Here is a 24,189-nt window from a genome sequence, read left to right on the forward strand (position 1 = left end):
CTCCCTCTCCCTCTCCCTCTCCCTCTCCCTCTCCCTCTCCCTCTCCCTCTCCCTCTCCCTCTCCCTCTCCCTCTCCCTCTCCCTCTCCCTCTCCCTCTCCCTCTCCCTCCATTTTCACACTCCACCCACTTTTTGCTTGCTTTCTCCATCTCTGCCACCGTCTCTCTCTCCTTCTGGACTTGTCTTTATTTGGCACTCCCGGAAGCTGCTGGGCATTTCTCTCCCTGCCTGCCCGGGCAGCTGATGTGACTGACTGACACCGGCTCCCGCTGAGGAGGAGGAGGAGGAAGAGGAGGAGGAGGAGGAGGAGGAAGGCGAGCAGCGGCAAGGCGAGGCGAGGGAGGGGGGAGCGAGTGACCGGCCACGGATTTTCATTGCAGAGAGGAGGGGGAAAAAAAAAAGGCTACACGGGTCATCAAAACAGGTAACTCAAGAGCAGGCAGCGGCGGGAGGGGCGGGATGCGGGGAGCGGCCCGACCCCCCCCCCCCCGGCCCCGGCCAGGCTGGGGCGGGCCCGGCGCGGCGCGGCTGGGGCCGTGGGTGCGATCTCGCCGGCGGCAGCGGACATCTTGGGGAGGGGGGTAGTGATGAGGCGCCGTCTTCGGGCTCGGGCCCGGGCCGGGGGCTGCAGGGCAGCGGCTTAATTGGTGGAGCGGGCAGTGCCCTGGGCGCTATCTGGGTCAGGGCCCCGCGGGCGCGGCCGCGCTGGCGGCCCGGAGCCCGCTCTGCCCCATGGCTTCCCTCCTGTCACCTGCGCCGCGCTGGGCACGGCGAGCCTCCCCCTCCGCGGGGGGAAGTAATCGGAGGGGAGGAAAACCCGAGCGAAATACTACAGCGGGTGAGGGATTCTCTTCGGGGCTGAACCCCGACCTCCGCCGCCACGCCGGTGGTCAGGACTCCCGAGGGGTGCCCACCCCCGGCCCCGGCAGCCCAGCTCTCCCACAGGTTATTAAAAATGCCCTCCGCTTGTTTATGCAGACCGGACTCTGTCAAGCGATGCCAGTCTCGAACTCTCTTAATCAGCGTAAGATGATCTAATTTTGAGGGAGGCGGCTGTGGGTAGCTGGGCTCCGAGAGCTTGGAGCCAAAGGTGTGCGGTGGGGGTGACTGAGTAGCCTACAGGTTTAGCCCAGAGACAAGGGTTAAACAGCATCTTAGGGTGAGAGCGCTGAAGACAGAATATATACTTCTATATAAAAATATGTAAGGGGTTCAGAAATACAAGACGACGTTCAGAGGGGGCAGGAGGAAGGCAGGAATGAAGAACTGTGAAGCTGAGATGCTGCGTGTTGCAGTAACTTGACATCTGAAGGGAGTGCTCCCCAGAGACGCAGCCAGCACAGAGCCGAGGAGAACTTGTCACGACCCCACCTAAAAATGTGAAATCCGCCCTTTGCTTCGAGGATTGCTATAGATCTGTAACCTAGCATGACAGGATCAACAGTGAGGATTCTTATCAAGTAAAATTCAGATTTCATCAGGCGTAGGGGCAGTCTTAAAAACAAAGACCATCTGGGGAAGAAAGCTTTCTTTATATGCATTACCTAAATGTGGTTGTTTTCCAATGATGGGAAATGTTTTCAGAAAAAAAAACCTACACAGAGGCCAGTCCATTAGGAAATAGTTGGAAGGAGTCTGCTTAGCAGGGGGGAGGGTGGGATCAATACTGCTAATTTCTATTAATTTATTTCTAAGCCAGGCAAAAGTGGCAGTGGTTCATGGACTACCATGTTTCATTGTTCTGTGAAACTGTAGTCAGGAAACTAGTCCGTCTTCAGAAATGTAACTTTAAACATTATTTAGAATAGCAAAGTGGTAGATGGAATGAGTTGAAACTCAATACAGTACTCTGAAACTGGCCTTTTAAGACATTACTGTGAGTCAGATATCCTGATTTTATTCCAATTTTATCCTAGCGTTTCCTTTTAATTACTTACTATGCAAATAATAAACTGTTTTCTGATTCTATACATTTGCAACACAAGGATTTCATAACACTGATTCTATTTTGAGACAGTTTGCACAAGAACAAAGGCAACCCACCTTCTGTAGCAAAGCCAGGCACATACATACAGGCAATATGGCCTTTTTAGGTCTTGGGCATAACAAAAATGCTAGTCTTCAGAATATTCTTATGATTCATTCGCATCTTCCCCCTCAAACAACTACTGCTCAGACGTGGAAGGTGGACAGGCACAACGCCACATGTAATGAATAAAATATGTTTTCTCAATTAAATAAAAATGAAGAGGATGTGCATTATTTACTATTACAGTAGAACCAACCTATGACATGTTTTCATTGTTCTTTGTCAGCTATGGCGCTCACTTCAGTGGAGAAAAGTGCTTCTTGATGTACTATAAGGAGCAAGGGTACTAAGATTACACGTATTAACCCCCTCCATCATTAGATTTTCTAATCACAGTGTGTAATTTTTATTAACCATTTAAAATACATTGGGGACCCTAAGTTAGAGGGGAAAAAAAAAAAAAAAGAATGAAAATTCCCTCAGGACTAAAATTCATGGGAATCTGAATTAGCAGGTATTGGAAAAATGATAGAATGCAGCAAAAGAAGGGCTGGAAACCAGACAAATTGTATTCATCTCCCAGCCTTGACATTGACTTGCAACATTACCTGGAGCAAGTCAGATAATCTTTACATATTTCAATCTGTGGCCTGTCAGCGACAATAACGTTGCAAGAGGTTTGAACTCCAGAGAGAAAAATGGTGAGCTGCCAAATATGTTAAAGAAATATTCTTTGTGGTTCTGCACGAGTTTTAACATCATGTGCAACAGCAGCAAACTCAGTAGTTGCGGTTGCTGCCTACTAGAACATCTGACTACATGAAAGAGATCATTCTTCACTTATCGTGCTTACTGGGGCAAAACCAAAGAAACACCTACAACAAAGCAGGTATAAATTATTGCGGTTATTCAGAAAGCTGTTTTATTATGAACTAGTTAAAAGATTTTGCTTGATTAATCACCCCTAATATATATAAATAATTTTAATTCCTTTCTCTAAAATTTTAAGTGCACCTTTTGCAATAGAGGGAGCAATTGGGAACTTGTCATTTTCCTGAGGTACAGAGTCAGCTCCAGTTGCTCACATATTTCTGAAAAACGAGTCATTTTGGCAGATAACGGTTTGCTGACTCTTCAAATAAGAAATGCTTTGAACTCTAAAGGCTCAGCTATTCTTTGAGAATGTCACCAGTAGCACTATAGCAGAATGTCAACACCTTTACTAAGCAGTGTACACTGAAATGACAAAAGCACACACAGGCACAGCTGCAGCTATGGCAGAAATTCTGCTGATTCAGCTAGTTCAGTAAGGGTTTGGGTTTTGGGGTTTCTTAAACCTCTGTGATCTTTGTCACCACGCTAGCAAGACTTTATGACATAGACACGACCTTAGTCCATACACGTACCTGCTACTGTTGTCTTCATTTCACCTGTGTATGTAAGGTATTCCGACTATGTCAAATTTCAGGGACTTTTTGTTACCAAAAAAAGGTCCCATTGAGACTACTTTCCTGGGTATATGCTAATGGAAATTGCTGTGTCTGACCCACAATTTTTCAGAGAATAGGAGGCTGAGGAAATTGCTTGTAAAATCCAAAATACCTGTAGTAGTATGCTGGGAATCAAAGGCTTAATGCTTTTGTAGCATGTATAAAAAAACAGGTAAATGCTCAAGTACATGACTGAATAGTGTCGTATCATAACTGAATAGTGTTGTACTTTTCCAAGAAGGCATGCTCAGATCCTATGCCTTAAAGTTATGTTTTGTATTAGTTTAAATAATTAATTGCTTTTTGGAAGGAATGCAAAGAATGATTTACATTTCCGTGTGTAATCTGTCATTGTTTAGAGAGAAGAAACGGCAGAAAAATTCACCTAGCAGCTCTGGGTCCTCTAAAGCAAACATCATAGAAAGGCTAACTTTACAAGCATCTAAGATGGGTCCAGTTTGATCTTTCTGGGCTTCACGATACCTCACACTGAAACAGAGGCGGGATAAATAGCCAAATGTCTCAGATCTTGTAACTGAGCAAGGTTGCATGGATTGTCATTAAAACTTAGGACCTCTATGTAGTAACCAGGTTATAGCAGGAAATAAAAAGGTCTTTTTTAGTAGCAGGTGGCCCATTTCAAAATGCAAAAGCACAACCCATTGCAATGCTAGCAGGACTGCAGAATCAGTGGGCTGAATTTTAGAATGGGAGATGGGCCAAGGCCTTGAGCTTTTGTGATCAACAAAGGTCACAAATGAGCTGCAGAGCAAAGGGGTTACTCAAATGGCAAAAAGTTTCCTTCAGCCCTCCTGGCTGCCACCATGCTGGAAGAAGGGCCACAGGCTGCAGGCTGAGCTGGGCAGCCACGATGAGCCTGAGACCATCAGACACAGAGTGCTGAGATCATAATTGCAGCAGGATGTTCTGGTGACAGCAAGAACGCTGGCTAACTTGGCAGAAATCAAGGGCAGCTATTCAGGCTTCGGCATAATATGGATATGCGTGAGAAGTAGGGTGTGGAAGCATTGTGAAAGGCCACCCTCAGAGCAAACAAAACTGTTACTAACCTTGGTACTGAATAACTAACTCTATAGTCTCATCTTTTCTGCAGAAGTCATTTCATAGTTTGTGTTTTTAGAGCTTGCAACACTATCTGTTTAACTTTCCCCCTTTACTTTCCTCCTTTTATATCCCAGAAGTACTGAAACGTTCCATAAGGGTTTGTACTTTGTGGAGTTTAGCCTTTTGGACAGTGCAAATTCAATTTGGTTGGAACCGTAGCATAAAGAACCTTACTGTTCTGTTTTTATGAACTGAACTGAAGCACTTTAATAAAATCAATGCCTGCATGCAGTATTTTCTCGCTTCAGCAAGGCAGCCTGCTTACATACAGTAATTGGACTTGTGACAGGTAATTAAATGGCTTGTAAGGCCTTTAGGATGCTTGATTATATGCAGAGCACCACACTAATACATAGTAAATGAGGTGGCTAAGAACATTGTGTGTCTGTTGATTGGAGAGATACTAAAACTCTTACACTTCATTGGAGGGAGAGAAGAAAATAAAGCCAAGACAAAAGACTATGAGCAGTGGTGACATAAAAAGGGAGCATAAAAAGAATAGGAGAATGTACTTAGAAACTGGGTTGCCTTGGTTATTTTAAGTCAATCATGCTTCCACAGACTGTCAAGTCTTGACTGCTTCAGTGTATCATTAAATAATGAACTTGTTTCTTTGTGATCACAAAATTGATAGGGCAGTCAAAATTATTCAGCAAGGGATAGGAGCTCTTCACAGAACTTGCATCTAATTAGAAAGTGAACTGATACTCCAGGAGATATTAAGCACATACATGAACACATGACATATTTTAAAGAATTCATATTAACTTATCAGAGGCCTAACCACAGTTCATGCTATTATTACATTGACTTGCAAACACACAGCTTGACGTGTACAGTTGCTCACCCATAACTATGGGACTAAACTGGGATGTGATAAGAAATCTAAAATGCGTCAACAGTCTTAGGGGTACTTGTCAAAATAGGGATTGTTTTACAAAGCAGTTTTGTAATATTTTTTAAATAGTGGGGTACAAAAATGCCTCCGTTCCTCTCCTGCATATTTTTGTAGACAGCAGCCTGATCACTGGGAGAGGGAGAGAATCAGAGGAAGAGCCAGAAGGCAAACAGAAAAGTATGCTTTGTGGTACCAAGAGCATAAAGCCACACAAAGGAAAACACTTAGGTTAAATGGAAGAGGTGCAACATCAACCTGCTTTTTTCTCTTCTACACAAAAATCTTTTTTGCTTATAAAAAAATAACCCTTTAAAAACACAGAGGGTATGCCAAAGAGACAAGTCCACAGACAAAATAATTTAGGTAGCACACTCTTATGCACAGCAACAGAGGACTCACGTAGCGTATCAGTGGTTTTAACACGCACATTGAGCTATAGACAGGAATATTTTATGATGAGTATACTGGAGCCAGCCAAGACTTCAAACAAACTTACCAGTCAAAGTGACACACCGTCCACAAAAAGCACAAGTCACACAGACATTTTTGGTTTTCTGCTATTCCAGGTACAACACTTGGCCATTTAAAAAAAAAAAAAAAAAAAAGTTGTCAAAATTCTAATACTGTTAGATCTACAAGACTATATCTTTTACTAGGATAAAAAAAGATTTTTTTTCTCTATACTTAAAAGAGCATTGCTTCCAAAGGAGCTTGTAGCTGATCTAGGGGCAAAATAAGAAAAAAAGGTCACCAAAGGCTCTGGTTTGAACCCTGAATCATTATCCTCACACAGATCTTTACTGAGAGGTCTTCTGGTTTAATCCAACTTGACATCAGTTTGACAAGCCTCTGTTTACATTCCTCCCATACAGCTAATGGGAAACAAAACACAAACCATACAAGGTAACATTTCTGTCTGTCTACCAACACACACTTTCTTCTAACCAATACTCCCTTGCTTTGCATTCTCCACCCAAAATCTTTTATGATAGTAACCCAGATAGCTTCAGGGGCTCCTCATTAGCCACTCAGCCAGTACCAGGCTGCTTCTGAGCTCTGCCTGGGAATGAGCAACCCCTAAGGCCGCAAGCTAGTGGGTTTTCATTGTCTGGAGCAGAATGTGGTGCAGCAGGAATTTGGGTCTGATGCCAAAGGTGGCAAAAAGACTGCCCGCTCAACACAGCTTGGAGGTGGTACATACGTTTGAATGGCGGTGTAGGAAAGCTAGCCATTCCAGGCTCAAGCTGACTGGTTTCTTCAGAAATGAAGTGCCATAAGATGCTTTTGTAATTTGAGGGGGTGTTCAGGCACGCATACGCTTTTCCCCTCCCTTGATATGTATTGATAGGTATTGCACAAAAGAAGTCTTAGAGGACTTCTAAAGTACTGTTACTTTGGATCTGTGAGATGTTCATAACTGGCTCTCTGATAATACCAGCTGGCAATCTAGGTTTTTTGTGTATTTTATTTCCTATCTCAGTAGCAATTTATTAAAAGACATGAGAGAAAGCACATGTGCAGGCTGCTATACTTTCAATAAGACTGTGATTTTCCAAGCAGTGTAGGAATGTTAGATACAATTAAAATGCCGCATTGCTGCCCGTATTCTGTTTTAGGCAACTGCCCTTTTTGGCATAGAGAGGAAAAGCAAAATCTGAACTGTAGCATCTCAGATGATGAGCATGAGTGAGACCTGGCTTAATTGTTCAGATGCTAAGTGGATTTGGAAGGACTGGTACGTAGGGAAAAAAACGAATAAATGAACAAGTCGCTTCTTTTTCTTCTAAATTAAAAGAGTGCTAGGAAGCAAAACAAACAGTGGAACTTTATGCTACCTCTTGCTGATGTTTGTCAGAATAGTATTATACTTTACAGGGTGGCACCATTCCTGTGTTCAAACCTGCCATTTTTACATGCCTGGTAAGTCACCATGTGTTTATTTTTTCCCCTTATGCTACTGTACTGCTTTTCCCTGTGGGCTCATTACAGCATGTTTCTTCTTGAGATAGAGCAATACGGTCCTCTGTTGTAAGTCACATACAATGATAACAGGAATAGTACCTTTGTGTTTTGTCTTCCAGTTTGACTGCTATCTGGGACGAGTGTGTCAGGGAATTTTAGTCTACAGGCAAGTATTTTTCCCTTGGTAATAGATAAATGGTGCTTGGAGACAGCTGTCAAATTGGGAAGAAAAGCAGTGATATTCTCCCAAGGCCTGTCTATAAAAAGAGATCTGCTTTTTGGCCTTCAGCATGCCTTATTCTACCTGGTTTTGGCTTCACTTCTTTTGAGGAAGAAACAACAGATGGTAGTATTACCACATGCCTTTAGCACTCCCAAAAAAGATAATCACTAACAGTGAACCGGGCAGCTCTGTGGATTCTCCCTCTTATATTTTGTGCACAAGAGACAGTTAACAATGTCAGCATTTTAATGATTGTCAGTAGATGTGGGTTAACACCTTTCCTGGATCTTAGTTGACCTTATTTTCAACGAAGGACAGTGTACTTCTCCACCAAGAAAGCAACTGGATACAGGATTACGTGGGAGTGGAAGCACTGTTGTTTTTAACTCCTTATAGGTAGTCAGCATCAGCTCCAGGAAAAGAAGATATATGATTAACCCTGATAATCCACTTCAAGATTAAAGCTTTAATCAAAATCCTAGTAGAGATGAAATAAAGAATCTGTCTTGATGTAAAAATGTGCTTTATGGGAGTAGAAGCATCCCATAGACGTATTTACATCCTCTTTGCTTTTCATTAACATGCAAAGATTTTATTTGGCACTGTAAGTAGACCAGCTCTGATGCTATATCACACAGACAGTATCTTCACAGAGTCAAACTGTACCATTTGTGTTCTGACTCCTTTTGAGCTGTGGCTTTGCAGTGTCAGTTTGACCACGCAGAGTACAGTGTGGAATGATAAGTAATCAGATGAACAGCTGAATATCGGCCAAGAAAATGCTGAAGGTTGTCATAATATGAGCCAAATATGTGAATCCCTAAATATAGGCAAAGAGTTCAATGTTTAGACTGAGAATGGATGAAGAGAGTTGTCATGCTGTTCAATGGAGTCTTCACTTCAGAACAGTAACATTAATTCCAGTCTTGTGTGCAAGATAGTTACCTAGTCAATTCACAGTAAAGCGAAGTGTAAATCTAAGGTTATTATATGTACAACTGATTTGCTCTTGTAGTGTTATATACAGTAATGTCAAAAGTACACTTGCACTTTATTCATACATGACAGCGATACCTGTGTGTATTATTTATATGCATGCATCTATATAAATATAGATACAAATACCATGCAGTCATCAATATGTAAGTACACAGACAAAAAGGTAGATTCAGTGTAAACATAATGATTAAGGAGTTCTTAAGTGTAACATTCATTATAAAAACAACGAAAATCTGGCATCCTTAATTTTATGGTAAAAATGGTTGCTACTTCTGTCTAAAAGACTATAACAATGTATTATTCTGTGATTGCCTCGCTGGTGATAGCTGCTTTTGGAAGAACAACATTGTAGTTCTCCAGCTAATGGGAATAAAGCTGGGAAGGATATAGTGGCAAAAGACTGTGTTGCAGTTGGGAAGTGTTGCATGAAAATGTCCATAGGGTTACTGAGTTGGGTTATTCCCTTGAGCTTCTGACACCGTAATCCATATTCTTAGCAAGGGCACTCTGTTGGGTAGAACATTACAAGTCTGATCCACCTCTGTTCATTTGTGAGATTCCTCAGACCTCCAAGTGTATGCAGTCAAACACATTGGGTTTGTAGTCAAACAATTGGGTCCTTCCACAGGCAAAATCGGGCTAAAGAGGCCAAAATGTAACAGGTCTTCCAAAGAAATTTGTACGTGTCATCAAGGAAAATTTTAAGGCAGATGAAAAAAAAAAACAAAACTACCACACTGTACTTCAAATAAAGACAAACAGGAACTATACTGGAAATGTACTTTAAAATACTGATGAAATGAGTTGACTGTTAGCATGCTATGTTAGACCGGCCTGCCTTTAGACTGGTTTAGAACAGACACCATTTTAGGCTTTTATGTAGCAGGTTAAAATGTGAAAAGAATATGTCCATAATATTTTTGAAGATTAACAGTGCTTTGTTTTAAGAAAAGGTTTAATATTCTTACAAAAGTTTGTACATTTCAGAAGCTCTTCTGATACCTTCGTCTCATTCCTGCCAAGTTACTTGTAACATTACAAAAAGTTAAGGTGTTTTTTTGAAAAATTCATTGATTTTTCAAACAGAATAGTGTGCGTTTTCAGTATAAGCAAAGAGAGCCCCTCTGAATTTTGATGATGTTTATATGCACACTGTCTAATGTAATCCTCTTTTGGGGGTTTACTTTTTTATTTAATGTAAATAGGAAAAAAAACATAAACTCCAGACAAAACTTTCTCATGAGAATGGTTGTCCTGAGGGTTTCTCACTGTAAAATCTTCTGCTTCACTTTTAGGTCAAGCACAGACCTCATTATATTTATAGGGTAAAGTCTGAAGGTCCCACCTTGTTTGACAGGCAGCACGACTCAGCGCAAGAGCTCTGCGTGTGTTTCCACAGTCCTAGTAACTAATCTTTCCTCTCACTTAAATTTTAATAATAAAAATACTATTATTATTTTTATTTGTAAGAATTATTGATACTAATATGTAAATCAAAACCCTTCTTTTTACATTGCTTTACTTTTTAATTATAACATTTAGGCATTCTCCCCTGGGTATGGGGACACTTGAAGCAGTATTGTTCGTTTTGGTTGCTAGTGTTGCATAGCATTGCACAGTTTATTGGAGTCTACTGTTATGCTTTGGTACCTCTGAAATACTAGCACTTTTAGCAGGCTGTTCATTAGGAGCTAATACATTAACGCACATATTCCAGGTATGCCTAACCTGTCTAGCCTACAAGCCATACAGCAATCAATGCGTTGTGGCAGAGCTCCACAGGGTCGGACCCCAGAGAGCCACTGACTACCTGCTTTCCTCAGCTGGGCATGCGAGTTCCCCCATTGTCCCTACTTCTGCACGCCCCAGTGCTGGGCAGGGGATGGAGCCTGGTGCGGGAGCTGAGCTGGAACTGTTCACAAGGATCATGTTAATCAAGAGCGATAGATCACACCCCCTTACTGTATGTCACTTAGCAGAATAAAACACTCACAACCTTAAGTGAGGAACATGTACATTAAACTTGTTATATTAAATGACAGAGGATTTAAACATAGCTTTGTCTTTGCTTATATAACCATTTCTCAGTCTGTGGTGTATATAGCAGTGTGTTCCCTGAGACGCTGGCCAGTATTCAAAAATGTCAATGCCTACACTTCCTCACAAGTAAGAAAGCAGATAATCATGTTGTGGAGAAAGAAAGTAGTGTGTGAGTTGTTAAAAATTTAACCTAATTTCTGTTTCATTCTAAATCAAAAGCACTGTAGCAGTACTGCACAAACAGCCCCCTGGATTTTTTTTTCTTCCCAAAGGTTAATTACTGCTGAATTTAAAAAGCTTGGGAAACACTGATTCACATCAGATACTTTCATGAAAAAAAAATTAAGTGATGGGAAATCATATCAGAAGAACAAACAGAAGACCTTCTTGACTTCTTGTGCAGTCTTCAATAAAGTGGCTGAGTCTTACTATAAAGCAAAAAAGACTGAGGCAAATTTCAGAACGTACCTTTCCAAAATCAGGAGGTATACATTTAAAGTCTGACTTTCATTCAAGTATTTATTGGGTCTGTATTTTTACGTTTGTAAATGGCTCATGCAAATTATGGTAGGCATAAGTTTTTGACAGTTAAATTTATAAATATTTCAGTCTTCTCAATATCTGATTGGGAGCATATGCATATATTTGTCATAAACTGTCCACATATAGACTGTCCAAAGTGATGCTGGCAGTGATTTGAATCTGCTGTTTACATTGAAAAACTGGGGCTGGGTACTGATCATATTCCCTGTTGACACAGAAGGAAGTTACCATACGTCAGCGCCTTCACTGCAACTGCTGATATGCCAGAAAGAGAGTACTTAAAAAATATGAGTTTTACCATAAAAGCTGATAGAAGATAAAGCCACAAGACGAACAGAACTGTAACATGGAGTAAATCACGGGTTTTACTCAGAGGGGTCTAACACTGTTTCTATCTTTAATGATTTTTTCAGAATGGCAGAGAGTCATGGTTTGATGGAGAGACTGGAGAAAGCAGTGACTCGACTTGAATCATTCTTTTCAGATTCACACAGATCTGGTGGAATGGAGTATGATGCCATCAATGGAGTCAATGGAAGTAAGTCTGTTTTTTTGAAGTACCATCTCTCTGTTATTAAAAAATTGCAAGTAGATCATGTGTTTGTCTTCTAAGAGGGAGTGCAATCCCACCCCTTATGAATTCTGTATCAAAAGAAAGTAGTATTTTTAAAAATGAATTTAAAAATGTCATGTGACAAGCTTAGTTGTACACATAATTCTAAATTAATATAGCCTAGAAAATTCAGCTTTGGCTAGTCTCTTAAAGATTTGGCTAATCTCTTAAATATACTGTCCATATTTCAAGCTTTATCGCTCTTTTCATTTTAGCATTTATATTGTTGTAGATAACTCACCGGATAAAAATGTCTGCTCAAGCCAAATTAGCAGAAATGAGACATCCCCAACATTTACGGCATAAATATTCCTAAAGAAATCAGCAATACAAACACTGAGTTTATTTGCCAGCTCTCTGAATTTCACAGTGCAGACCTACTTCATTTAATTGTTTAATATCCTTAATCAAATATGAGTTTGTTCATAAGCATTTGCTCACTAAGCGCTGCCACACATCCATGGCCACCTTCTGTTATCTGTAGAGCTCTCCCTTCTCAAGTGGATCTCCAAAGCACTGCATTGGAGAATACACCAAAAAAGTCTATCTTCCTTTATTCACATCGTATCACCAAATCATATTTTTTCATTCCTTGATTTTTTTTTGTTGTTCCTAAAATTTACAGGTTAAATAACCTTATAAATGCGGCAGTTCTAATGTTGATTAAATAGAGGTGCCCTTTCCTTTCTCCAGAGCTTGCTTTTTCATCCAGAACCCCGACATATATCCCTTTACTAGCTTTACATCCTTTGCTTTCTGCATTCCTTGGCCCTTTCCTGCATTCTCCAGAGAAGAGCACATCCTAGCATGGACTCAGTCGCTGTACAGAAGCTGCAGAACAAGCAGAAAGTCGCAGGCAGCTTCCTTACTGACACAGAAGCAAGTCACTGTACGTCAGCTGCTTTATTGTCCCTGTGTGCCAGCCCTTACCCGGCAACACATGCGAGGGACCTTCCCCACAGTCACGTATGCCATGGCCCTGCACACTGGCAGCTGCTGTGGAGCAGCTGACTGAGGACAGCGTGTTTCTATGGCAGGAAGGGAGCGTCTTCCAGCAGGCTTCCACAGCAGATGAGTTAGCCAGTCACAGTAGGCTTCAGTAATAAAATGCGTACAGACCAGAGAAAACCTAGACATCTAGTCAACTGTTGCAAAGTCATAGAGAAACACGATCCGTGTACAAACTGACAAATAAATCAATCACTACTAGGGAATCTACACTTTTAAAAAATACAGGCTTCAATCCTATAACGAATCCAGTTAGGTGAATCTCTATAGTAATCCAGAGCTCAGTATTGCAGAACCAGGGCTGCTTTCAGGAGATGAACTCACCATCTGAGGTACTTCCATGAAAATTGCTATATCCTTTGCCTAACCTAAGAGCTCAATCAGGTGAAAAGATTCACCCCCCAGGGAAGCAGAGCGTTAAAACCCCAGCAGATCCCAAGAAGAAACCAACTAACAAACCTTGGTGGAGTGAGATTATAAAATGCACCCACTAGGAGACTCCAGTAAGAAGCCAAGATGAGCAGCACCATGGGGCACGTGCCAGCCTGTGCCATGTCTCCAGGCAGAGCTGTCTCATACGGGGACTCAGGAATGAGCTTTTGCTGATGCGGTTTGGAAAGACTGTACCGGTTCTTCAGTTCGGGAGACTGATGAGCATATAGTGCCACAACCATCATTCTGTATGCCTGTGTTACTGTGCTTCTGCAGAGGTTCACATAACCTCTACAGCAACTGCAGAGTTGATAGTCTTACAGAACAGGTCTCTTTTTCTTTTTCTCTTTTAAAACTGACACTCAGCCAGAGTGTGACCATTTTAAGTCTCTAGTGGAAATGGAGATAGATTGCTTTCTTCTGCCATGGCCCCCTCCTCTAAAAGACCATTCCATAATTAGAATTATTACAAAAAATAACCTTGACTTTTCAATTAATACTTTTTCAGAAACAGAAAAATAATGGGGAGGATGGGAGAACTGTACCTTTACTGTTTTATTAAAATGGCATTACAACGGCAGGATTGCAAACAAATCATTCAATTGCTCTGCACGGGCCACAGCATATTCTAGTAAATGCTCCTGGGAGTTAGCTGTATTCAATAGTAAAAAATAGCGTAGTTGCTTTCTAGTTTTGCATAGGACAATTGCCATTTAGTGAACTGCTATTTAAAACTCTACTCTAAAGCAAAAGGTTACAATGATTCTCTTGGAGACATACACAGATTTTGACAAAGAACATAAATGGGCTTTGGAAAGCTTCTCCACAACTACAACCTTTTGTACACTAGGCCATTTGAGGGGTTTACACACAAACACTTAATATGGAAGAAAGCCCAGAAATTCCTCAGAATTAAAGGTGAGTGACATCAAGAGAACAAAAGGAGCCTTGAAATCCTGCCTAGCTGACTAACTACATTTTTTTTTTCACACAGACCATTGCAAACTCCAATTGCCAGAGCCCTTCTTTTTTTCTGTCGAGGAGCCAGATGACTCTTGTGGAATAAAAAGGGCTTTCAAGATTATGAATTTGGACACAATTGTCATATAGTGCCAAAAGGTTACAGCAAACTCTCTGGGGAAAGCCTGGTACCTCTTCAGAGCAATCTTCAGGCTTCGTTAATGAGGGAGAGAGTCTGGGAAGAATTTTAACCTTGGTCTCTCAGATCCTACAGATGCCATAAATTCACACATGCATCGCTCATGCTGGACCTGGCAAAGGTTCTGAGGCATAGACAAGACATGAGGATATGTCAGGGAGTAAAGGGAGGTCTGGAAAGCATCCAACGAAAGATTACTTTTACTGTCTTAAAAGGTACCACATAAAGCCATTTAGAAACCAGGTGCATAGGAAACTGAGTCTCATCTGCATTTTCTGATTGTCCACTTTATCAGGAAAATGCTCTGTAGACCATATAAAAAATAGCATTTTTATTCCTCTGTTAGAATGTATAGCATATATATAGTCAATGGGATGTGTCATCTAGAAGACTCGTTTGAGTTTTCTTTATCCAGTGACAGTTTTGCAAGGTCAGACAACAACATAAGGAGATTACAAAGCCACATCTCACTGCATAAATCCACTGCCAACCCATTCTAAAGACTCTTTCCTGCTGGAAATTGGATTGCTTGCTATTAAAAGCCATCAGAGATCTTCAGGAATGGGTGGGTGATATAAAAATAGTTGCTCAGTACAGTGCAGATCCTTTATAGGGAATAATATTTGGTTTATGTACAACAGTAGAATTTTGTTAGGACAATCACACTTATCAGGGCACTAGGCCTTTGAAGGGCTGAGAAATATTTATTTTAGCACCTGTTATTTTAAGACAAAAGAGGCTTCCCACTACATTGTACAGAGTAAGTTCTCTTCATGTTCCTAGCCAGATTTTACCAAGAGCAGGGTTTTTTTCTTTCTAGCTAGGAAGAAATCATTTTACATCCTTTTTTACTGATTTCACAAATCAATGAGTATGGCAGAAATTAAGTTGCAGCCAATTCCCCCGTTTCTATGGTATTTCTCCTCCATCTTCTGCAAAGGAATGTCCTATGCATTATGTGCTTTATGAACCCATTATAATGGAATGCTTTTCTTCTATAGGCATAGCACCATATGTTGAAGCCTTCGATAGGCTGCTGAATGGAAGTGTTGCCGAGTTTCTCAGGTACAGCAAGATTCTTGAAGGTGACGTGAAGACACATGTGAGTATTTACTCAAATTTTCTCCCCATGATATAAGCGTACAAGTCTTGGAATCTGTGTGATCAGCCTTGACTGCCGAGTAGAGGAGAATTTTAATAGCAGTACTCTGAATTATTAGTTCTTGTAGTAGTAATAACCTGGCATAACACACTGAGGACAGTTGGTTCAGGAAGGGTAAAAGGCTGTATGGATTCATAAGTAGTGACTGCTCCCCTTCTACAGCACCAAAGGTTGAAGACCACAGTATGCAAAATATATAAATATTCTCAGTCGCAAGCAATTTGAATTGTCTTCTTGGCTGCTAAGCCCTTTGCAGGACAGGAACACAATTAAGAACACGAGTCAACAAATGAGTAGCAAACAATAGGTGGGTCCAAGCAGTGGTAACTTCTTGTGGTTGTCTTCTAGGCACATGTGTCATCATTCCTGTTAATGTAGAGATTCTGTTCTTTTGATTGCTTGTTTTTATTAGTCACATCTCTTTCTTTTGGAACAACATAGCAAACTAAAAAATAAGCATGTCAGACATTTAAATGACCTTTTTTTACCACATATGTCACAGCAAGGAAGTACTATGCTATAATTTTCATTATGAAATGATTTTGTAACCTTATAATATTTTGTGATCAGAGCTTGTTTGTTTCATTTTATTTTATTTTTCAAGCCCGTCTTCTCTAAAACTGGTGGTGATAGAATGACAAAAAGGATGGACTCATCTTACCAACAGCTTACCAATATAAATTTCGCAAAAAAAAAACCATGAACAAAAGAACCAGGGTCAGTTTGAGCTGGATCTGAAGGAGTGTGAAGCTTTTGACTTCTTCTAGTAGATCCATGCCATCAGGCCTTTCTCCAGGTGTACATTTCCCAATCCATTGCAGCTGCTGCTCTACATAACAAACACTGTAGCCAGAAAAACACGCACTCCTACAATCTACTGGGACTTATGCTGCAAGGCCAGCATAAATATTTTGCAAGACAGCCAAAGTAACCAGACTACTCACAGAGCAAGAGCTCTGGGATCATTCTATGAATGGTGTTTTCTCTGTGGTGTTATGTGTTCTTGTTGGTAGGGTAGAGTTTCTGACCTAGTTAGGCCTAGAAAACTGGAGGGAGTAAGGAGATCAGGCAATTCTAGAGGATCTTTGTGTTTCAAAGGAAATGCTGCACTTCCTTTTTGTTTGAAAAAGCCTTTTCACCTTAACAGTTATACTATAAGCTACAATATATGTACTTTGTTCTTGAAAGAAATCAGGGAAAAATTAATAAACTGAGTGGGAATTATCAACCTAACTGAGCAGAGAATTGCTCCCTGGAAAGGGTCGGTTCTAGCTTTGGTCATTACATTCATGAGATACCGTTATTTTGCAGTTGATTTCTCAACAGTCTAGATCTGAGAGATACAGAAATAGCCTTAGTATCAACATTAAGCAGGGAAAAAAAATTGCATTTAACATTCTAAATGACTAAAACCTTTTTAATATACAGTATCTGTAAATATTTAAATCAGTAAGTGTATTACTTTATGCATTTGTCACTATCTGATACTCATAATTGAGTCCATATAAAAGATTATTAATAATTTATCTGCCAAGTCTGTGGATATTTCCTAGCATATTGTTGATGATAGTGTAAAGCAGACTGTGATAAGCACTATTTGTTAGGATTATGAGATTAGACATAAACAACTTTCCCTTACATAAAGAAACCGGTGATTCTGATTGAAGCCTACTAAATATTCTGAAATCTTAGATTCTGAATTCACAACATGAAGCAGACTGTGGTTGCCTTATGCTCATGCTTATCACTGAAGCAACATCTGTGCTTTACCTTAACAAGTGGAACAAGGAGTATTTTTCTTCTGCGTGTCTTATAGACCATATGTCCTCAGCATTATACTTGCAGCTGCTGTCTCTTTCACATAATGAGCTGAAGGGAAGGTTGTATTTTATTTCAAAAACCACCTGTTGCCTAGAAAAACCTCACATACCTGACTGACCAGAATGGTAATACGAGAGAAAGAGAGACTGCATATTATGCTAAAGAAATGAGGGATTTAACATGATGTGTTTCGTGCTGATTGCTGTAAGGATTGTGTGGTTTGTGTTTCTGGGTAAAGGAAGAATACAGCCATAACTAATATCTGTTGGGGAGCTCCATTCCTATTTTTTCAGCATGCTGTACTCTAAATAGTCTGTTGAAAGAGAACAAAATAAAGAAGAGAACTAATAGCTAGCTCCTGGCTCTGTTAAACACAGCAGCATGATGGATTTTACAAAGATTAGTTTATCAAAGGAGAGTTCTGCTTAGACTCAATCTTGAGAGCAGTGTATTTCTCATTCAAATTACAGTACATGCAGTGGTGAATCTCTGAGGTCAACTGCATTAAAGAAACTAACTCCTTTTTAAAAGACAGAGAGAATGGCTAGGGTTTTTACTTTGTCTATTTAAAACAAATTGTCCTAAATGGCTAAGATGAGATCCCTTTCCTGTCTTGTCACTGTGGAATAAAAATCTGGTGATTATATGGATATTTCTATGAAACACAGAGTTCCCTACAGGCACAGTGGTTTATGAAACCGCTTTCTGCTGTCCATGTCATAACTATAGAGCATGTGAAGTCAGTGAAAGAGTGAGTATGGCCAGGACTGCTGCCAACCAGCTGTCTTTGGCCTGACATACCAGTGTCTTGGAGGCTGTCACCAACTATTACAGGTTATAACAGCCCTGAAGCTGATTCACCATGTGTGCCAACACTGAACCATTCTTCTGTCAGAATGAGGGAAATGCAAAAGCAGTATAAAATAGGCTGTGGGTCTACAGCGTAGGCAGTTCTCTTATGCCCAGCCGACGGGATAGCACTGGCAGACTGCTGGATCACAGAGACATGAGTCCCATCGCTTTGCCCAGATGCATCCACCACTACAGAAAATGTGCTGAGGATGACAAAGAGCTGCCTGTGGAAGGCACAGTCTACCTTCAGATTGTGTCCCAGTGAGGAAGCCGGTCAAGCAGGTTTGATGTGCTCTTTGGCCTGTCAAAGCAAAGCAAGCAAGATTTTAGAAGGCCAAGAAGCAGATTTTTGTGATGTGTTTATTATGAGCTTCTTCACATTGTTTTTGTTTATATGATTATCTCAAGTGGTGGAATACTTTGGCTTGAGTTTGAATAATGTACCAGATGAGACATAATGATAAGAAGAGAATGTACTAGTTCGACAAAAGAAGGACAGATAACATAAAATTTCCATATTTTAGCATTTTATGTGGTACAGAGCAGAGCAGAATTACAGCCTTCCTGTCAAACACATAAACTAATACTTGCCTTTTTTTTATTGTTTATTTGTAAAAATCTTTTAACCTCCCAACCCCACCAGTTGAAAGAACAGATTGTCTGAGTGATTCAGTTATGTTCCCTCTTCTCTCAACCCAGCTATTTAGCTTGGAAAGGAAAACTATAGAAATACAGATTCCTTTTCCCCTCTCTTCCATCAACTTCCAGCTGCTGAAATGCAGAGCTCAGACAGACAATCAACTACACTGTGGGTTTGCAGCATTCAGAAATAAAAAGGCTGTTGGTTAGCTTGCTACTTATTGGGAGAGAGTTTAGATACAATTCATTACATGTATGACTACTCAAACAAGATAGCACGAAGCAGCAATTCACAGTTCTCCAGTCTGCGAGGGTTCTCTGTATGCATGCACTGCTTTGTTATCGTCATGAGCAGGGGAAGCAATGTTCACCCCACAAACATTGTTTGTATACACATACCCAGAGATTCTTTTCCTTGTCTATTACATGAAAGCAATGGCATTCTCCTCTCCTCCTTCCAGGCATAGTCCATGTAAATACAGACAGACAACTGAAAGGAGGAGTTATCTTTTATGAAGTATATATGCACTTTGCAAACTGCAGCTCTGATTTGGCCTGTGAGTGAAGTTAAAAAATCCTGGCTTCCTCATTTTTTCCAAAGAATAGTTATTACACACAAAATAGCTGTATCTTGTCTTTTCTTGTGAGAGATGTTGAAGAATTAGTCAATGACTTTCATAGCCCTGAACTTTGAATAGGATGTGCTGCTGTCTGTGATACACCAAAAAACACTTTTGCACTTTATCTTACCTAATTTAAACACAGACTATCAAACCCATTATCTGACTGATTCCTCATTAACAAGGCAATTTGCTTACAGGGCAACAGAATGCACAAGTGTACTCTCGCGTTCATCTTTTGTGCCCAGAGGCTGTGCGGTTTTAGGCATTGTGTTGGAAGTTGAATTAGAGCTCAGAGAGGAGGATGATGTCAACATGCCCAAAGAGAAGCTTGCTGTCGGCTGCCTTTGCATTTCTGTGATAGGTATTTTCTGCTACATGAAATAAACACCAAACCAAGTAGCTACCGCAGGACTGGGAAAATCAGAATACATTAAAAAGAATAAAAAGACAAATGTTTTTTATAGTGTACAAAATGCACTCAGCTGAAAGAAAGAGACTAAGTGTAGAAAACAGTACTGCTACCCACCAAAAGTGAAAAAACCCAAATAATCATCAACCAAAAAAGCAACCTTGGAAATCTATCAGTAGTACAGTTGATTTTGTAATGCTAATTCAGCTATATTTCTCACCCCGTGTGTGTACTACAAGATACTTCATAACATAAGCAATAAAGAATGTTCCCTTTAATATGACAAGAAAGGTGGAAATGCAATATACACAATGTAGCCAAGTGGCTAATCCAGAAGTATAATTTTCAGGAGCTTTACAACTTTTGATTGCTCTGTTTGAAAGGACGACTTCACTCGTGGCCTAGGGATTGGATCTGGCTTTCAAAAGAAGCAGGATTTATTGGGTCAGGTGCAGTGGTGTGCAGATGTGGTTGCACCTGTCTGACTGTAAGACACCTGGTTGGGAATAAAGATGGCTCTTGAGCATGAAGAACCTCTCCATTGAGAGTCTAGACCAACACCCCCTGAAACAGGGGGAGTTTTTCCATTAGTTTTGATGGGAGCTGGATCAGGCTGTTAGTTTCTTGACACTGACATTGCAGTAAATACCACTTGCTTTTTTTCTTACTTAAAAAGGCAAGGAAGAGACAAAAGTCAAATAGACTCTATTGAAAAATACATGCTATGGTGGCCAACACTGGGCATTTAGTTGTGTATTGCTGCCATGAGAAACATGCACCTGTAAATTTAGGGGGTGGTGGTGGGAATATATAATGAGAATGTTCCATATGGCATTCCCTCAGTCAGAAACATAAGAAATCAGAAACGCAGTCAAGGCTGTCAACAGTTCTTCATAACCTGTTTTCATGGGGCTTCTTTGCATATGGAGTAGTTCCTGACTAAACCCGTAAGTAGCTATGTTGATTTCAAAGTAGTGCAGTTGATCAGGGACCATTTTTTGGGTAAGGGTCTAAAGATGTTGGCCCCTAAAAGCAGGGATTATGTCTGTATGTGGTTACCCAGTACAGTGGGATTTTCTTATCTCCAGAGGATGCCAGGAAAAAGTTATCAGAATGATTTGAGTAGGAAATGTTACATGCAATGGGAAACCGAAGAAAACTCCATCACGTTTGCCCAAGAAAATGTTAATAGGTAACTTGCTCATATGAAAAATATTCTGATAGTGAAGGGCTCTTTAATTGACCAGATGAATTCAGAATAATACCCAGTGTTCAGACTAGATTTAAGGTCTATGTTTTACCAATTAATTTAATTAATGATTGGAGCAATTAATCAAGGCATACTTTATATTTTCAGCCATTTGAAGTCTAAATCAGAACTGATCATATGCTCTAGCTCATGCTAATTTTGCTATCCTCTACAAATTTTTCATTGAAGCCCTTTAAGAGCAAATTTGAGTCTACTGCCAGGAAACCTGTTTTTCTTGGTGGTTTTCCAGGAGAAGCAGTGTATAGACCTAGGGGCGTAAGTGCCCCATAGGTTGAAAACCACTGCATCAACTTAACGAAAAATCATAAGGTGATAAAATTACATGGCTAAATTAGCTAGCTAAATGACAGGTGGATTTAGTGTGTGGACCAGCTGCACTCATAGCCACAAACACAGTGTGAGAGCATCTCAATGAGCCTGTTGCAAAGTCATGGCGTAGGACACTTGCCAGTGTAAGGTAGGGAAAAACTTATTAAGGAGGATTGGAGACACGGAGTTGGCACACATCTGAGGTCCATGAGGAAGCCTTGATAAGGTAGTCAGACTTTTACTTTTCTCTCTGATTCAAAGCAAACCAGGATTGGGTGGGCATAGGTGGCAGTCATTTCAGGCACTCAACCTCGGAACAGTCAGGTCTGTGGTTCTTACAGCAGTAATTTCCAGTGAACCACTGGCAGATTAAACCTGTCTTGATCCATCAGGAAAACCAAGACAGAGGAGCACAGAGACAGTATCCCTGCTTTTGTCATCAGCATGAACCTCTTGTGACTGAAAACTCTCTTTACTGGCACCAGTGCTCATGGTTCTTATTGCTCTTGCGAAGAATTATGATTTTTCAAGTTGGAGTGGTAACATTATTTAAGCCTGTTTATTTCAAGATGAGAAATATATATCCATGCATGTTCTTTTTTTCATTTTTTTCTATTTTGAGACACACATCTCCCATGCTTGGTTGATGTCATTTGTTGCTACAGGCTATGAGCAAGTCTTTTATTAATTTTCAGTCTCATTCTTTCTGAAAAGCACGTGCACACTCTTTTCACTCATCCTGCCTCCCCATCCGTGACCTGCTTTTATTTTGTTAGTTGGTGGTTGCAACTGTTTTGAGTGTATAGAAATGCTGGGCTTGGAAACTGAGAAGGCTGTTCATTGTAGTCAGCAAAAAAACAAACAATGAGCTCAGAATCTGGCTCTTCAGTCAGTTTCTAGTAAAAAGGAGTTCAGTGAATAATGAGAATTAAGCCACAAGGGAAACCAATGCGCGGTTTGAATGTTGTTTTAAATAAGCTGTGAGTGCTGTCGGGAGTGATGTCAGGAATGTGGCCACAAATGTGTATTGCCTCTTTTTATCCAGTATGAATTGCATGATCAATATGGCCAGATTTCTGAATATTGATGAGTCCATTAGGATAGATTAAACCATGTCACTGTCACTGCTGACTTCCGTTAGTCTGCTGACATCCCGAAATAGAGCTATATATTTCCATAATCTGAACTGCAAAGCAGTTTAACTTTTGCTATTTTGTTTCATAAGTTTAATTGTATGTTTTATTCTAAATCCCAAAGCTATAATAAAAAGATTGGTTTAGGATCTTGAAGTAGATCTTTGAGGCTGAAGTATTTCTTTCTTGTTGTTTTAATACCACCTCAGGTCCGATCTGCTTTTCAGTCACAGCACTGTGCATGTAGATAACTACCTTGCCTTTGAGAGAGGATGAGGCCCCCTCTCCAAGTAGGTGTGGGCTTTTGGTATTTAGCGCTTCTGAAAAGGAAAACAAAGTTCAGGTGGGAAGAAACCTTAAATATCATTATAGATGTGTCAGCTTTAAGCTTTGACTTCCTTCCATGTTAGCGTATTTTGGTTGGGGTCTGGAATTCTTCGAAGTTGTTAAAAGTGGAAGTGGAGTTACAAGGAGACAGATTCTGGCACTTCTAGCCTTTGAGTTGCTTTCAGGGAGCTCAGTGGGACTACTTGCAGAATGAGGTGGGCACTGTCACCAGTTGTCCTGAAGTGTGTGAGAGGCAGAACATACACAAAGTCATTTCAATATAAAAACCTATTTATCTAAGCTCTCTCTCTAAAGACAGTGCAATTTCTTAGAAATGGGTGGTTCTCCAGTCTTTATATCAGGGAATTTGTTGTTTGTCAGACACAGAAGGTCAAGAAATCAGCTCCTCAGTAGGGTCCCCAGTGAACACTGCTAAAAGAATATGAAGTGATACCTCAACAAGTGCTGTAACCTTTTTGATTTACAGAGATAAGCATCTGAAGTTCCTAGAACTTGTATTTGTTAAATCAAGGACACATGAACGACATCCTAAAGCCCGTGAAATCCTAAAGACTTTTCTGAAATTTCCTCAGCATGGATTTGGACCTTCACTGAGAAGAGCTTCTGTGGGAATAACTGGGGATACAGAGTGGGACTGCTTAGCAGCAGACCTCAGGCAAAACAGCCCATCAGAGAAATAACTGGAGTACCTGCAGCCAGTGCAGGCAAAAGCGCGTTTGTACAGATGACAATGAGACCTGCAGGTCCCTGAGATCTCTGTAGTTGTCTGATGCGCTGGTTTACAGTGTCTGTTCCATGTAGGAAATGTGGGTTTGCCTTTCTTCAGGCAAATGCGGTCTCTCCACAAATAACTCCTCGACACAGGCAACCAGGCCCTCCAAAGAATTCTGAACTCAGATGTCCATCAGAAAAAAAAGGAACCTGAATTTAAAAAATGGCTGATCTTCGTAATAGCCACAGTTTGGAGTCCATCTATTCGGTACATTGTATGTGGTTCCTATTTATTTAAGGAAATAATGCACGCTTTCAGAGATACAGAATGTAGCTCCAAGTAACAGTAGAAAGTAAAAGCTTCGGAAGTCTGTGAAACTTTAACGTTCCA

At 40.5% G+C, this 24,189-nt stretch overlaps 1 protein-coding gene across 2 annotated transcripts in view; it reads left to right on the forward strand.

Annotated features, from left to right (window-relative positions):
* The first annotated feature begins 262 nt into the window (after positions 1–262).
* The window catches only part of CAP2 (cyclase associated actin cytoskeleton regulatory protein 2), a 69,288-nt gene continuing 45,361 nt past the window's right edge, over positions 263–24,189 (forward strand). Inside the window, exons 1-4 of one of the 2 annotated variants that reach the window (XM_068397247.1) lie at positions 263–424; positions 7,418–7,462; positions 11,723–11,847; positions 15,523–15,623. In XM_068397247.1, coding sequence (XP_068253348.1) covers positions 11,724–11,847; positions 15,523–15,623 — 225 coding nt within the window. In that variant the 5' untranslated portion in view covers positions 263–424; positions 7,418–7,462; position 11,723. The remainder of the gene's footprint in view (positions 425–7,417; positions 7,463–11,722; positions 11,848–15,522; positions 15,624–24,189) is intronic. The other variant, XM_068397248.1, reaches the window with a different exon arrangement.

This window comes from Nyctibius grandis, chromosome 3 (genome assembly GCF_013368605.1).
Source record: "Nyctibius grandis isolate bNycGra1 chromosome 3, bNycGra1.pri, whole genome shotgun sequence".
NCBI lineage: Eukaryota > Metazoa > Chordata > Aves > Nyctibiiformes > Nyctibiidae > Nyctibius > Nyctibius grandis.